General features: G+C 40.4%; 1 protein-coding gene across 2 annotated transcripts in view; it reads right to left on the minus strand.

The window, feature by feature from the left end:
- Positions 1-17273, minus strand: part of PLD5 (phospholipase D family member 5) — a 161514-nt gene that overhangs the window by 62001 nt on the left and 82240 nt on the right. For both annotated transcript variants that reach the window (XM_075146542.1, XM_075146543.1), the window contains exons 3-4: positions 12367-12535; positions 4406-4520 (exon numbers count right to left, since the gene is read on the minus strand). In XM_075146542.1, coding sequence (XP_075002643.1) covers positions 4406-4520; positions 12367-12535 — 284 coding nt within the window. The remainder of the gene's footprint in view (positions 1-4405; positions 4521-12366; positions 12536-17273) is intronic.

Genomic DNA, 17273 nt, shown 5'->3' on the forward strand with positions numbered 1-17273 from the left:
TTTAGATTACAAATACACATTTTTTAAATTATGAATATAGAAAACAAATGCTCAGATCTGGCTTCTGATGCCTGTGCTGCCATTAATAATTGCTAGTTGTCCCTGAGAGACAGAAACAGCAAGCGACCTCACCTAACAGTGATGTTGTAAAAAAAAATTCATTAATACTGTATTTGCAGAGCACTCAGATACCACAGTGAGAAGCAGCACAGAAAAGCCTATGAGGAAATTAATCATTCTGCATTCAGTGCAGGATGAGGCAGATGTGCAATAAAGAAAGCCTGGAGACATACATTAAATATGAAGACAAAAAAAGATTCTAGCCATTACCAGCAGAAATAATATCCCCTGAATGAGCATCGTCTGCCTTAGGCATTAAATGTTGGACGTATTCTCATTCAATACAAGGGAAAAACTTCTGAGTAACGTGGTAAGATTATAGCAAGTACCAGTCAGGTATTCTACGCAAAATATAGAATCTGATAATGTAATTAAAGTCTATTATAAATATATGTTCTGGGACTAGTATTTCCTCATTTCCACATGCTTAATTTTGCAACTAAATAACGCTCCCACAGTGCAGCAATTATTAGCAAATGTACCTTATCTCAGCACTCAGAGGCTCCTGTCACCACAGCTCTAGGTGCTTTATGTGTTAGCACAGTAAATCAATCCATGTTTCACGCTGCAGCTGCTAGACTGCTTCTGTAATCAAGCTACCCTGTTTTACAGCGAGCTCAAGAGAGTCAGGATAGCAAAGACATGACAAAAAAAGGTTTAACAGTGGCGACAAACCCGCAGGTTCACAGCCAGCTCAGATATCTGTACTAACATTGCAACTGTAAATTACTAATTTTATTTTACTCTACATCAGTTCAGTTCTGCTCTCCCGTCCACATATGTTATGCTTTATCTTACCCCATCAGCTCAAATCTGAAGTCAGATTTCAACTTTCTCCTCTGTTAATCAGTAGGGACAGCTGCTGGAGAGGAAGGATATGTAGGAAGGACTCTAGGATGCACCCCTGGGTTGGAAAAGGTCTGTCAAAGCTGCTTTCTACAATACTTCAGAAACAGGGAGAAGAGGCAAGGGGGCTCCATGCATGCCTGTCTAGAAAAATGAAAGATGTGCTAGAATAATCTGGCTGGCAGAAGTAGTCTCAACATCTGTGCTGAGATGCAGCAGTGCTGTAACGTATCATGGTTCCTAGTACAAAAAAAACCACTGCACAAGACAATATGGATGACCAAGTATAGTTCTTCAAGCAACCGCATATAAACCCATGCCACTGTGTCGAGACTAAGACTTTTACCGGGGCTACTTAAGTCAGAAAGGGCACACTACCTGAAGATGCAGCATGAGGTAGATAACCATGGGCTGAGGAACTGCAGCATCCTTAAAGATTCCCAGGCAGTATATCAACAGGTACATCCTGGAGCTGACACCCAAATTATCCCTCATCCTGACCCCAGGAACCAGCCTGCACAGCCTGCGGGCACAGCTCAGGGGTTCTGATTGCCCGGTCTGCTGACAAGGCAAGGCTCTTCTACCTTCTCTGTGCGATAGCAACTGTCTGTCACGTTTAGTAGGACAGCCTGCTACCTGAAGACAGTCTGACTCTTGCATACAATCTGCCTTGGAAAGCAGTGGCTGGCCTATGCTCACCTCACAAGGTGAAGGCAGGCTCAGGAATGCATGAAACTCCCCGAACCCCACAGGCTACGTATGTGCTTTCTTTCCATACTATTGCCCACGGCTTGGGCTCCAAGCATATTTGCTGTTTAGGAACAATCTGCTCAGTTTATTAGCTAGTGAACCGCAGAGTAGTGCTTGGACCTCCTCTGCCTAATTCAGACAGACACTGCAAGTGGGAGTTTGGGTCTGTTCAGCCAAATGTATTCTGGTTCTCCATCCTGAGAAGCTTCAAACCTTGGCTAAGCTATTGATATATTTACTGTTTGCTTTCCCACAAGAGGAACATTTCTATTAAAAAAGGTACTTTCTAAGAAAAATCTGACCAGTTGCAGGGAAAAAAAAATTAGTTATCTTCATGAATATACGTGTCCGAATGATGATGCACAGTTTCCTTTCAAGGATCAATTCTGATTGATTTCTGAGGATGCAGGTGGCCAGTGCCTCACGAGCAAAGAGATTAATAATTTTAGTAGACAGATCTTCCAGGATAGCATAGCAAATTTAATGATATGTTTGCCCTCAGCGAAGACAATGGTAGTAGATAACAGTAATTTTTTCTCCAGCAGACATGAAAAAGGCTAATATAGATATGTTTTCCATTTACTGTGTTAATAATATTATTGAACTAATGAAAATTGGGGTAGTCTTTTTTTTTTTAAGCTAGCCTACCAGTTAGCTTCTATTTGACACAAGCAGGGCATACCATGAATCTGTTGTTCGTAAAAGGTCTGCTCATTTCAACATAAAATTAAGACAACTAAATCTGATTGAATGTTAAAACTAACTTATCTCTTTTCAGGAATGCAGAACCAAATATTTACCTAGCTTTCCTGGAGATAAAAACCAAACATCAAACCTAAATGCAGGTGGAAGACTTGCAACAGAGCTGGCAATCACCACGACATAATCAAGACTTCTAACAAAAATATCAGAATTTGTAGAAATAAGCAAACCAAAACATGGAATGAGAAAAAAAACATTAATAGTGAGCATATCACAAGTTATAATACTGGTCTTTGAAAAAGGCCAACAGTACACAATGATATCTACAATTACAGGGTTCAAAGACGATGACAGCAAAACTCACAAGAATTACCATATAAAAGTGACTTTCTCCTATTCTTTGAGGCTCAGAGCACTCAAATATAGTGATCACTTCATTTGAATACTCTAAAATTTCCTGTCTTAGAAATCTGAACAAGGCCTAAGGGAAACTGAAGCTAGAAAGATTTTACAAGCCTATGTTCTGTTTGCTTGTTTGTTCAAAAACAAGGTCTGATTAATTCCCATTTCTGGCTAAAATTTTTGCTCATCTTTTTTTTTGAAAGAGGATAGTTTTTGATATTGGGTATTCTCAATAAATGATAGCTAACATATCTATTGCCAGGCACATCAGTATAAATGTATAGGCCCTACCTCTGTTCTCCTCTGACTGGTCAGAACTTGGGACACTAGAATCACAGGAAAAAGAAACCGCTTTTTCAAAGACAGTTTCACTGACATTGACATTAAAACACCTATTTCTTTTTCAACACATCAGAAAAAGATAATTCCTTACTTCACAGATGTCTGACAAAGCTGATGTATTCTCACTGGTTATCAAAGGATCGATATCACTTTTGGTTGTGTAACAAAATAAACAAAGCCCTGGAACAGGCAGTGTCGTGAAATGACAAGTCTCTGTACTTATTACATTTAAATAATATGTCAGTCCTGATCAAAAGATGTTCTCTTTAAGGGACCAGGACTTCCATTAGTAATTTTCTTTTACTTGCTCAGTCAGGAGATTACAAGGAATTTAAACAAATAAAGATTGATTTTTGTTGGGAAAGGATGTTCTTTATTCTTTACCATAAACAGACATGTTATGTTAGGCTGCCGCTACACATAGCAAATGCTTTGCTTAATTCATTTTTTAGAATTTCCTTTGTGATCCATATAGTAATCTGTGTCAAAAATTATCACTATCAAAATATATAGGTTATTTTTGCCCTTTGAAAAATGTATCCTACCCTTAAAATCATACTTTTATCAGATTATAGAGATAAATTAGCGTATTATTATTCAGGAGAAGCCTGTGCGAGATTGTCAGAACTCCTAAGAGATTCTAATTTCTTTCAGCATTTCTTAAACTCTCTTTGCTATTTTTCCACACAGTTTTACATAAAGCAAGTTTAGTCATGTAGTGCTAGTGTGTAATCCCTCTTTGGGTAGGGATTTTAAGCCTCAAAACAACCATTAGGACAGCAGGCATCTAAGAAATACATGTAGCACAGAAAACCTTGTCAGTTGGCTAAATCTGACTGATGGTCTATTTTCTAGTACTTCAGAATCATCAGTACCATAAACTTGTTGTTTTATTAATTTATTTTGCCGTTGCTGAAAGGAGGAAATTATCTTGTCCCACAAGATATGACAGCAGTCTCTCAGGTTACGTTGCCTACCATTAGAATAGCTGTAATGAGTTTAAACATCTATCTAATCACTGCACCACCTTTTTGACCACTTGCAAACTGCAAACATCTACTCCAACTACAGTAATAGAGTTTCAGATTTTTGATAACTATGAACCAGGGAAAGTGGAAGGATTATAGAGTAACAGTGCTAAACCAACAGCATGCATTTTATACATCATCCGAATCTGCATTTTAAGTAAAAGGAACATTACATAGCAGTCAATGGCATAACAACATAAAGACCTTGATCTTACCCTTTGTTTTCAAGTCGTTTAATACCTTTGATTCCACAGGTAGTATATCACTCACTAGTTTTATCTCAATATTTCGGGATGCCAGTTCAAGCAATTTTTCAAAAAGACGCTGACCCTGGGAAGAACGTTAAAGGAGAGCAGAAGATGTAAGACACAGAATTGTTCGAACCTCATATCAACAAATTAAAGACGCATGTTAGAACAAAAACATATCGCACGACTGCTGAGTAAATATGTTCCTAGATACGGTTAAATCTACGCTAAAGGTTAGCAACTCAGCTTTTTCTTGGAGAAATACTGTTTTGAAGGCCAAACTTGCTTCCTCCTTTTCCCAGACTGTGCAATACTATTGATGACAGGTGACACGCAGAGAATGAAGTGTCCAGTCTTTTTATGCTGCATAAACATACTTTTACATTAACTTTCTTCTAAATAATTACATTCTGTTAAATCAGGATAAAAAGTGCAAGGAAAAGAGTTAATTACACTTATTCTGTATTGAATGATTTTTTGTAAGTGGTTCTAACCATAGTACAATACATTTTCAAGTGGTCACATGCTCATCTTCAGATAAGCCATACCAGGAAGAAAAACAATAATGCTATTCCTTTTTATGTTGTTATAACTTTACAATTTAAGCCCTATTTCTAACTCAGAACAAAAAAAGAGAGTCTCATACTGAACTAGATATTTGTTAAAACAGAAATCAAGATATTTGTTTCACATGAAAAATAAAATTTTAAATTACCACATTTTTCCACATCCAAGAAACAAAGAAAAAGTAGACTGTCCGATCGCATAGTAAATGTTTAAGTTAAAATATTGAATCTAAAAATTAAAGCAAAATGCTTAGTTAGAAGCATCTATCTACATAACATCAAGAATAAAATATCCAATGTACCACTACTGTGCTGTGTTACTACAACCACAGTTAGACCCTGTTTCCTTACTGCCATTCTAACTTACTACAGCAGACACCAGTTACAATTAGTAGTCAAATACTCAAAAACTTTGTGTTTCATCAGCTAACAAAGTGCCCGCCCTACCTACACAGCTCATTTTAGATTCAGTATAATGCTGGCCCAAAGGTAAAGCTAAAACAAAAAAAGCAACAGTCATATCAACTTTCAAACAAACAGTTAGAAGATAAAACTTTCCACAGAACCATGTTAGACAATTCTCTGTACAAACTGTAACTCTAAAAATCTTTAAAGGGTCTTTCTATTCTACAAATCGGCTGATGCAAAAGCAGTTTGGGATGATGCAACCTGACATAGCATGGGCTATCAAAACATAGACAGAAGCCCTCCTCCCACATCGCACCCAGAAGCAGCAGACCCTTTGCCCTGTAATTGCCTGCACAGATTGACACTTTGAGCCTTGCTGGGACTTAAGCATGAAGCAGTCACAGAAAGTAGGTCTTCACCCTGTCCACAGTACAGACCTATTTTTTAATATTCATTTCTTTTGAATATATGTGGCAAAATAAGAATACCCACCCTCCTAAAAAATAGCTTTCTCAAAATTACAGAGCAGCCAGAGGCTGCAATGGAAACACAGAACTACTGTTTATGTTTTACTTTTGTAATATATACCTGCTTGCTTGCTCAGACCCACAGCATAGCTCCCTGCTCATCCTAGGGCTCACAGGAACTTCGTAGTCAACAAGATACTGCCATAATGAAAGCATTAAACAATAGCTAACAGAACAGGAAAACAAAAATGTGCTTTGCATGAAGCTCCAAATGCTTCCTATACTCAGATTCAGCATTTCTTGAGGTGACGAGGTGGTCCCATATGTAAGAAATAACACCCATGATTTAACTCACACACCCAGAAGCCCTCACTGAGTTGCTGTGCAAGTCAAGGAGTGTCTTTCCCTCACAGTCATCATGAAGCTAAAAGGATCCTTAATTCTCTTATCAGCGGCTGTGTTGATTTTTTTTAAGGAGAAGCGGGGTAGATGTTACCAGAGGTAAGAATTAATGAGGGAATAGTGTGGAGGGGATGGATGCTGCACACAGAGTCATGCAGCAGCTCCATCATGATCCTGGGGGAGCAGAGGGGCACTGACCAGTATTCCTGGGTGCCCTGGTCCCCCCAAGAGGGTCTGTCCCACAACTGCTGCAGACTGGCACTGCTAGACTCCAGCCGAATCTAGGACCCACAATCACTGCGCTGTTGTCTGCCGAGTTCCCAGTCCATGCCTTGCCCTGTCCCCCAGCTCCCCTGCGGTGACAGGCTCCTGACGTGCCAGAGCTCAGGCAGCTGTTGGCCCCACTTTTTCTGGGTTCACCAACTGGAGACACCAGCAGTTTTGAGTTTCATTAGTTTTATCTCTGCAAAAAGTGAGCAGGGAAAATTAAGGACTAAAAGGCTTGCATGACATTAATTAATTAAATATATATTTTTTTATATACATATATATATGTAGAAACTGCTATTCAGAAAGGTTCTATGTGTTAATTTAATTTACTAGGTAGAAAGGCAAACAGAGGCACATTGTTTTCGTTTGGGTTATCTGTAAAAACTGATTTTGACTAGAAGCATAGTAGAAAGTTGTAGCATACAAAAATAAACATGGAAAAAGCATTCATAAATTTGATGGAAAGTGATTCACATTATCAATATGAATTAATGCATTAACTGTTCTACTAAAGAAATGCTTAGAAAGTTAACATCTAAAGCTGATAAGATAATTTGTTTCAGGGGATGGTTCTTTACATTTTTTTCCCCAAGGTAATTATTTTTGGACATTATTGCCACTTCACTTCTACCTGCACAAGATTTTACTTACATATGATTTACAAAAGCTTTGATAAACAAGCCTGAACTTTCTGTATTAATTTTAGTTTGGACAAAAAAGAACATGGCAGCATTTCCTGAGTTTTACCCCATCTTAGTATACCCTGATGTGACCAAGACAGCATCCTTGCTGGACCACCTGGCTCTCTCTTATAGGCCATGCTGCCATCTGAACGGCCCATCCTATGGGTGAACAGATCACTTGGAGTGCAGCCCTGCATTCCAATGAAAACACCTTCTCTGAAAATACACCTCTTTTCCCATCAGGGACACCACAAGCTGTGCATTTATAATATCCTTTTTTGTTCAATTATGGTGAAACCTCAAATTGAGAAAACATTTAAAGCATCTTTAAGTACTGATGGTTAAGACTAGGAGTGCACTCACCACAAATATGTTTATACAGGTATACAAAAAACACCACCCGGTGCCAGAACCGGAAAGAATTCCCTCCGTGTCATCTCTCACTGCATCATCCCTCAGCAGGCATTCATATGCTCCCCAAGGCTTAGTCTAGACACTCTAAACAACTATGAAAAATTCACAACTTGTTTTTAAAAATCTGTACGTACTATAGTAAAGTAGGGTACTAGAAATTCTTCCTTCTATTGTTGAAGAACCTGGCCTTCTTCCCCATTAATATTAATTTGAAACTCAGTTTCTACATTTTCTGACATGTTTACTTGCAATTTTACTGTTTTGTTCTATGAAAAGGAAAAAGACAGGACAGAAGGTCTGAAGAGTTTTGTCACTGCTGTCAGCACATTTGAAATGCTTCTGTTGAATACAAACCCTCATGCTGTCATTCAGACCACATTCCCTCTGTGAGACAATACCAGGCTGCTGCGCGACTACGTGACAGCGATCAGAATCATTTCTATATACTCAGCTTGTGAGGACGGAGAAATAGTAGCAGCCAAGTGCTATGAAACTGCAGTGTGCTGCCTTATACCATATCTGCATTTTAAAAAGCAATACCACTAGAAATCTGCCTATCCTGATAAAACATTCTCTTACACTTTTCACTGGGCTGTTTCAAAAAACCTACTGAAAGTGATAAAATAGGATGTAAAAAGTGTATAACACATGAACAAACTGACATTCTCACGGTAGCTTTAAACTACCATACATCTGAAACATCAATCCCAACTGTACCTGCCACAGCCACCCAGTGAATTTAAAAAAAAAAAGGAAGTTATCATTACCAAAAGGCCCTGAAATTGCCCCCAAAGCAATTTCTTAGCAGTCACTAGGCAGACTGATTCTAGCCTGGCTGATTTCCCTTGCCTGCTGTTGTCTTTATCTTTATGTGTTTCTCATTAAAAATAAAATAGGGGAGATATGAACACAAAAATGCTGTATTTATTGAAGTACTCCAAAATTGAATTATTGTGCTCTTTAGCAACTTAGATTCCTACAGTTTAGACAATGCTTAGCTTTTTCTTTCCACAGAAATAAAACTGGTTACTTCCAGGATATTCTTCTGGATTTATTCTATATAATTCTACTAATATTTTTAAAAGTTGTCCTATGATCAAGCCTTCGGGTATATCTATAAAACATCACTAAAAATCATAGCATGCTGGCAGAAACCAATAAAGCAAATAAAACAAGAAACCCTAAATTTAACTTCTGCCATTTAACGCAGAACAGAGAAACTTAAATGCTCTCAAATTCTTCTAGCAAGATAGCTAATGAAAAGGGAGGGAATGTCAATTTTTGGAATTTCAATCAGAGTTAAAACAATGCTTTCACTTTAAAAACTCTCTGCTTTTATTTCTTTTCTATGCCTCAGTCTGTACGAGCTGCATCGGGGAAATGCCACCACCTGAAGAGAAGAGATGTTTGTATAAAGATGTGCTTACAGAAAAGAAAATACACTGCAATCTCTATAGCTGATTGTAGCCGATTCTGTGCCATAACCGTGGCAATACCAATAAGCCATGACGGCATTAATTCTTATTTGTTAAACTTAAAATGAAATTTGTGAGGAAGGACTTGCTGCAACTATAAAAGGTCACTCTAAATTAAAGTTTCTAAACATGAGATGCGCCAGAGGAAATGAATTATGAAAATCATTAAATTAGCGTGATCTTATGTTCACCTCTGCCTTCGCTGCAAATGAATTAAAAACTATCCTCAAAAATTCTGTTTCCATTGTCCTCTGATATCTCCAAACATCAGATTGCCACAGGAGAAGTCACACGTTCACATTCCGCAAAAATCTCACAGCCTCTCTATGATAACTACCCTGTGGATCTTGAAAATGCACACAGATGACATCACTACGTCGCCAAAACACATGGTTTTCTTCTGAATGAGAAAAGCAAGTGTAGAAAGCCTGCTCAGTATTTTGCCAAACAAATATTTCTTTACTTGACCGCCTAAGCTGTGGAAGCACGCACAACATTGTAGCATGGTGTGTTTGCATTTGAAGACTCCAATTTAACAAGACTCATGAACTCAGATGGCCGAGCGCAGCAGTTGTGACCTGGACTTTGGCAGTCGGACCTGCTGACTTGCTCAGTCAGCCACGACTGTTTATTTAGATTTATAACAACTACACATGGACAGGCAACTGTCAAGGACACTAGGTAACATACCCACAAACAAATATGAAGAAAAATACAGCAGGAAATTCTGCAATTTTATATATGCACATGCATACATATATATGTATGTCCAATATACATTTGGACAACATGGACAATATGTATACACATGGATGATAGGTATATTGGGCATATATATATGTATGTGTGTATATAAAATTGCAGAATTTCCTGCTGTATTTTTCTTCAATACATATATTGGACATAGGTGAGTATGTATATATGTATGCAACTACATAACCACATATACAGAGAACAGAGCTAAACCGTGTAACTAATTAAGAAAAAGCAATCTAGCCTGCTCAGCTTTTCTCCTTCAAATATCCACGTCTGTTGAAGTGCTCTTGTAGAGAACCTTGCTTTGCAATATGCTTTGAATATTCATAAAATGGAAATTGCTAGTTATAGAGCAGGATGTCGGTCCATATGGAAAATGGTTATGTCCTTAGTTTCTGATAAAACAAGAATAATTCAAGGAACAACTAGAACTTACTCACAAAGCACCATACTACCTGGAAGTTTTGCATCTCGCCCCCTTACCTTTCATGATGTTTCTGCTATTTCGGGGCAAATATCCCTGAACTCAAATTGTAAAGACTTGAGGACATTCGACTTATACTTCAGAAAATTACTAGATTACAATTATTGAAGCTCCTCTGAAATTTCACTTCTATTTTACAAGTGGAGAAAGCAAACATCACGATACAAGTTTTCTCCCCTCCCTTTCACACACTAAGCTTTGTGTACATTCTCCAGGGCAGCGATTTGCTACGAAACGCTGCCTCTTGGCAATTTCTTTAGCAATTAGACTGGCCAGTAACAGTATAGTGTTTTAGGATGAATAGACAAGCTTGACAGAAAGATCTATCAGCTGCTCAGCCCACACTGCCGTACAAACGAGGAAATGACTGGAATATTAATTGCCTTTAAACAGAAGTAATTACTCACTTTTGTGAGACTACTAACAGGCAGAAATAGATAACTAGAATAGAACGTTATGAAAAATGTTTCATTTTTCTGGCTTTAACAGTGCATTTAGGATGAAAGAGCAAATCCACTTCTTACATGTGACATTCGGCAATACCTTACAGTTTTTACTTTGCAAGAGAATGTGGAACAGTGAATGGATTTGATGCTTAACTACTGAAATCCTAATTTCCAGTTTGCTGGTTTTGTCCTCTATTCGGGATTTGTTAGGCTCTGCTGGTTTTGACGCAAATGACATGTTGAATTTTTTTCAGACAAAACATTTAAAAAAGATTCACGCACATACCAATTCTTGCACATCCTAAAAACATCTAAGGCACTATCTCTTTGAATTCATCTGCTTGAATGACAGTACCTGGATTTGAAGTTTCTTAGGCAGTAAGTTTAAATAAAGCTTAGCTACATAACTACATTGTGAAAAATCTCAATATTTTGATACTCAATAAATTTAGTCACAAACCATATTCCAATATTTATTAAACATTCTAAAAGGAAGGGTTTGCACTACATTTTTCATTTGGCTGCTCCTCAGATTTTCACTCTTTTAAATGGACACGCAGCAGATTTATTCTGAAGAAAAGTTAATGTATGCCATTCAACTAAGCTACAGCCTCTTTCAAAAGAAGTAGAATCCAATTCCTGACTTGAAAACACAGGCTATTTGCAGTACTATCTTTAGTTGCTCAGAATACCAGTCTTTGTCTATCATCTACCAAAAGGCATTTTTTTACTGCACAGCATCAACAGAACTAGAGAGGAAAGTGAAGAGTTTATGACATAGTATAATAGAGTTGATTCCTTACAGTTACACAGCTGTCATTTTAACCCCATTTCATGTCACCTGCATGGCTTCTTTCAGCAAAGAATCCATTTGGTGGAAAAGAGGAGATACTTTCAGCCTATCAATTCTTTGATATCTTAGTTTCACAAGTGATACTAAGTAGAAATCTGCCCTTACCATATTTCTGAGAGGATCGCTCTCAAGAATAAAGTGGTTTTTGGTACAGCACCACTGTAATGCATGTCTGCCTCATTCACTACGATTTATGATTCTTCCTATTGCTCTTAATTGCAGAAGTCTTGAACACCGCTCCCTCCCAAGATTCATTTTGAAAAGGTATGAGAAATCATCTGGTACTACATTGTTCTTTATAAATGTAATTCTATCCATCTATTTGGCTGCAGAATTAATCCACATGCTTGCTTTTTTACTTCATCAGTTGCACCGAACAGAAAATAAGTGTATAGATTTATGGATATTCCCAAATTATGGATGTGTTAATATAGGTACAATTTTGCAGGTTTCTTAAGATTACACAATGACATCCTTTCCTAAGATGGAAGTGATATGAACGTTGGATGTGTTATCTAGTCCAAGCATGTCACCACTCCCAGAAAACTATTGTATTGGCAGGAAAACCCCCATAAGAAAATGTTTTTTTAGATTACCCAAACAAATAGGTCTGCTACAGGGAAGGGCTGTAGTTCTAAAAAATTAATAGTGAAACAACCAGAACAGATTATTAAAGTCCACCCTTTTGTTACGCTAGAACATACCTGGCATGCTGATGGATGACTGTGATTGAGGTCCCACTGGGAAGATACTATGTCAACAGACTTTTCAGCCATATTAAGCAAATTCATCCAGCCTTGGAAAAGAGACAAATGGGATGGTGCACTGTCTGAATAGTTGATCCCTTCAGGAATATTTTCCACAAGAGCAACCCTGAGAATAGATAAGGAAAAAATAACCACTTAACAAAAGCACTTTTCTTTATTAAAAAGTTCCAAATTGTAAAGAACGTCAGGTTTTGGGCCTGTGGTTCAACATCTGCTCCCAGAGGCTCTCAGCAGTGTGCCACCCCGCAACTCACTCTGAAGTTGCTGACTGTCATGCTCCGCACTTCCCAAAACAATAAAATGCGGAAATGACTTACTGTTAATGCAGCAAAGCCGATTAAGCTTTTGAAGCTCTGCAAAATTAGCTTAAACATGGAAAAGCTTATTTGTAACACAGTAAGTGGGAATCAGTCCTTAAGGTGAGGATGGGAAGAATGAAACAATCACTTCTTGCTTTGCCACTCTCATCTTTGCATTTAATTTCTACTTCTCTCTAAGCAATGTGGTAAGACTTATACTCGCTGGCATTCTCTTGGGTCAGCTTTTACAGCTGACATTTCATTACCTTGTAGTCTCTATATATGAATACTCCCTTTCTGACAGCTCTAAGCTACCTAATTTTTCTGCTTTTGTTTACCTGTGTATGGCTCTAACTGCGATCCAGTGGTTTAGAAAAGAAGAATTATGCCCTTTTAATTTCCTGTTCTTTTTGGAAAGCTCCTTGATCTTATTGTCTATATTATTCAAAACGCTTGCAAATTACATTTGTTGTGGTTTAACCCAGCAGACAGCCAAACACCACACAGCTGCTTGCTCGCGCGCGCACGTCCCCCCCCGCAGTGGAATGGGGGAGAGAATTGGAACAAAAAGTAAAATTCGTGGATTGAGATAAAGACAGTTTAATAGAACAGAAAAGCAAGGGAAAATGGTAATAATAATAACAATGATAGAATAAACAAAATGAGTGATGCACAATGCAATTGCTCACCACCCACCGAGCAATGCCCAAAACAGCAAACACTACTTCCTTGAGCATGCCTCCCATTCATATACTGAGCATGACGTCACATGGCATGGAATACCCGGTTGGCCAGCTTGGCCAGTTGTCCCAGCTATGCTCCCTCCCAGTCTCTTGTGCACCTGGCAGAGCATGGGAAGCTGAAAAGTCCTTGACTAGCAGGGTACTTAGCAACAACTAAAAACATCAGTGTCTTATCAACATTCTTCTCATACTAAATCCAAAACACAGCACTAGGAAGAAATTTAACCCTATCCTAGCCAAAACCAGGACAGTATCCACCCCTTATTCTATACCATCTATGTCATGCGTAGGTCTCACATTTTCTAACACATTCCAATTAATCACCACCACCTTTCTTGTCTTTTGATATATATGCACACAGATATCACTCCCTTAGTCTATGCGCCATCCCTCTAAAATGTCCATTGAGTTTATTCAGTCCATGACTTTGGGCTCCATCTGTCATAACAGTCTTTCAGGGCAGGAGAGATGGTGTGTGGTGTTGGATTGTTGCATCCTGAAGCCAGTTCTGATTCCATTATCGCTGCACTCGTCCGGTTCTATCATCGTTGCACTTTGCTTGGTTTCATCAGAGTTCATTAATCTGGGTGATTCTTACTGCAATACCATTGATAGCAACCATAGAAGTGATGATATACAATATCATATACCAATTAACATCATACAATACAGTCCATTGGCTATTTTCACCCAAAATCAAATCCCCTTGGGGTACACACCGAACTTACCCCTCCTTTCACATTACCCACCAAGTGCACCCAGATCCTTGAGCAAAAGCAATCCCACGGATGGGTTTTCCCTTGCCAGAGGCAGGAGTAACCCAGACTGTCTTCCCCAGCATATTTCTCATATGCACGACAGGGACTTTATCTCCATCTACAGTACGTAAGAGTTTTGATTGGGCAGGGCCAGCTCGGTTAACAGATCCCCTAGTGTTGACTAACCAGGTGGCTTTTGCTAAATGTGTATCCCAATGCTTGAATATCCCACCATGTATTGCCCTCAGCGTAGTCTTCAGCAGTCCGTTGTATCATTTGATTTTCCCAGAGGCTGGTGCGTGGTAGGGGATGTGATAGACTCACTCAATGCCATGCTCTTTGGCCCAGGTGTCTATGAGGGTGTTTCGGAAATGAGCCCCGTTGTCTGACTCAATTCTTTCTGGAGTGCCATGTCACCATAAGACTTGCTTTTCAAGGCCCAGGATAGTGTTCTGGGTGGTGGCACGGGGCACGGGTTATGTTTCCAGCTCCCCGGTGGTTGCTTCCACCATGGTGAGCACATAGAGCTTGCCTTGGCAGGTTTGTGGGAGTGTTATATAATCAATCTGCCAGGCTTCCCCATATTTATATTTCAACCATCGTCCTCCATACCAAAGAGGCTTTATTCGCTTGGCTTGCTTGACTGCAGCGCATGTTTCACATTCATGGATAACCTGTGCAATAGCGTCCATGGTCAAGTCCACCTATATGGACATCACAAGCCCATCTATATGTTGCATCTCTTCCTCGATGGCCTGAGGCATCATGGGCCCACTGAGCTATCAACAGTTCACCCTTATGTTGCCAGTCCAGATCCACCTGAGCCACTTCAACCTTAGCAGCCTGGTCCACCTGCTGGTTTTTTTGATGTTCTTCAGTGGCCCGACTCTTGGGTACGTGAGCATCTATGTGATGTACTTTTATAACCAGGTTCTCTACCCGGGCAGCACTATCTTGCCACAATGCGGTGGCCCAGATGGGTTTACCTCTGCGCTGCCAGTTGTTCTGCTTCTATTGCTGCAATCACGCCCACAGGGCATTTGCCACCATCCATGAGTCAGTATAGAGATAAAGCACTGGCCATTTTTCTCGTTCAGCGATATCCAAAGCCAGCTGGATGGCTTTCACCTCTGCAAACTGGCTCGATTCACCTTCTCCTTCAGCAGTTTCTACGACTTGGCGTGTAGGATTCCATACAGCAGCTTTCCACCTCCAATGCTTTCCCACAAGGCGACAGGACCCATCAGTGAACAGGGCATATTGCTTCTCATTTTCTGGCAGTTTATTATACAGTGCGGCCTCTTCAGCACGTGTCACCTCCTCCTCTGGGGATATTCCAAAATCTTTGCCTTATGGCCAGTTCATGATCACTTCCAAGATTCCTGGGCAACTGGGGTTTCCTATTTGGGCCCGTTGTGTGATCAGTGCGACCCACTTACTCCATGTAGCATCGGTTGCATGATGTGTAGAGGGGACCCTCCCTTGGAACATCCAGCCCAGCACCGGCAGTCGGGGTGCCAGGAGGAGCTGTGCTTCAGTACCAACCCCTTCCGAAGCAGCTCGAACCCCTTCATATGCTGCCAATATCTCCTTCTCAGTTGGAGTGTAGCGGGCCTCGGATCCTCTGTATCCCCAACTCCAGAACTCTAAGGGTCAACCTCAAGTGTCCCTGGTGCTTTCTGCCAGAGGCTCCAGGTAGGGCCATTCTCCCCAGCTGCGGTGTAGAGCACATTCCTTACATCTTGTCCTACCTGGACTGGCCCAAGGGCTACTGCATGAACTATCTCCCGTTTAATTTGTTCAAAGGCTTGTTGTTGCTCAGGGCCCCATTTGAAGTCGTTCTTCTTCCAGGTCACTTGATAGAGAGGGCTTACGATCTGACTGTAATTTGGGATATGCATCCTCCAAAAGCTTGTATTTCCTTCTTGCTAGCTGGTGGGGACATGGCTGTTATTTTGTTGATCACATCTATTAGGATCTGACGATGTCTGTCCTGCCATTTTACTCCTAAAAACTGGATCTCCTGTGCAGGTCCCTTGACTGTACTTTGTTTTATGGCAAAGCCGGCTTTCAGAAGGATTTGAATTATTTTCTTCCCTTTCTCAAAAAATACTTTTGCTGTTTGCCCAACATGATGATGTCATCAATGTATTGCAGATGTTGCAGAGCCTCACCCTGTTCCAGTGCGGTGTGGACCAGTCCATGGCAAATGGTAGGGCTGTGTTTCCACCCCTGGGACAGTCGGTTCCAGGTGTACTGGACGCCCCTCCAAGTGAAAGCAAACTGTGGCCTGCACTCTGCCGCCAAAGGGATGGAGAAGAAGGCATTAGCGATATCAATGGTGGCGTACCACTTGGCTGCCTTTGACTCCAGTTCGTATTGAAGTTCCAGCATGTCCGGCACGGCAGCACTCAGTGGCAGCGTGACTTAGTTCAGGCCACAATAGTCTACTGTTAGTCTCCACTCTCCGTTGGCCATATGGGATGGTTAAAGGGTGAGCGAGTCTTGTGAGCCATCACTCCTTGGCTCTCCAGTTGACGAATCAGCTTACGGATGGGAATCAGGGACTCTCGGCTGGTGCGATATTGCCGCCGGTGCACTGTTGTGGTAGCGATTGGCACCTGTTGTTCTTCGACTCTCAGCAACCCCACAACAGAAGGGTCCTCCGAGAGACCGGGCAAGGTGGACAGCTGTTTAATTTCCTCCGTCTCCAGGGCAGCTATACCAAAAGCCCACCGGTACCCTTTTGGGTCCTTGAAATACCCTCTCCTGAGGTAGTCTATGCCAAGGATGCACGGAGCCTCTGGGCCAGTCACAATGGGGTGCTTCTGCCACTCATTCCCAGTTAGGTTCACTTCAGCCTCCAATACAGTTAACTCCTGGGATCCCCCTGTCACTCCAGAAATACAAATGGGTTCTGCCCCTTTATAGCCTGATGGCATCAGGGTGCACTGTGCACTGGTGTCTACGAGAGCCTTATACTCCTGTGGGTCTGATGTGCCAGGCCATTGAATCCACACAGTCCAGTAAACCCGGTTGTCCCT

The sequence above is a fragment of the Calonectris borealis genome, chromosome 3, assembly GCF_964195595.1.
Source record: "Calonectris borealis chromosome 3, bCalBor7.hap1.2, whole genome shotgun sequence".
Lineage (NCBI taxonomy): Eukaryota > Metazoa > Chordata > Aves > Procellariiformes > Procellariidae > Calonectris > Calonectris borealis.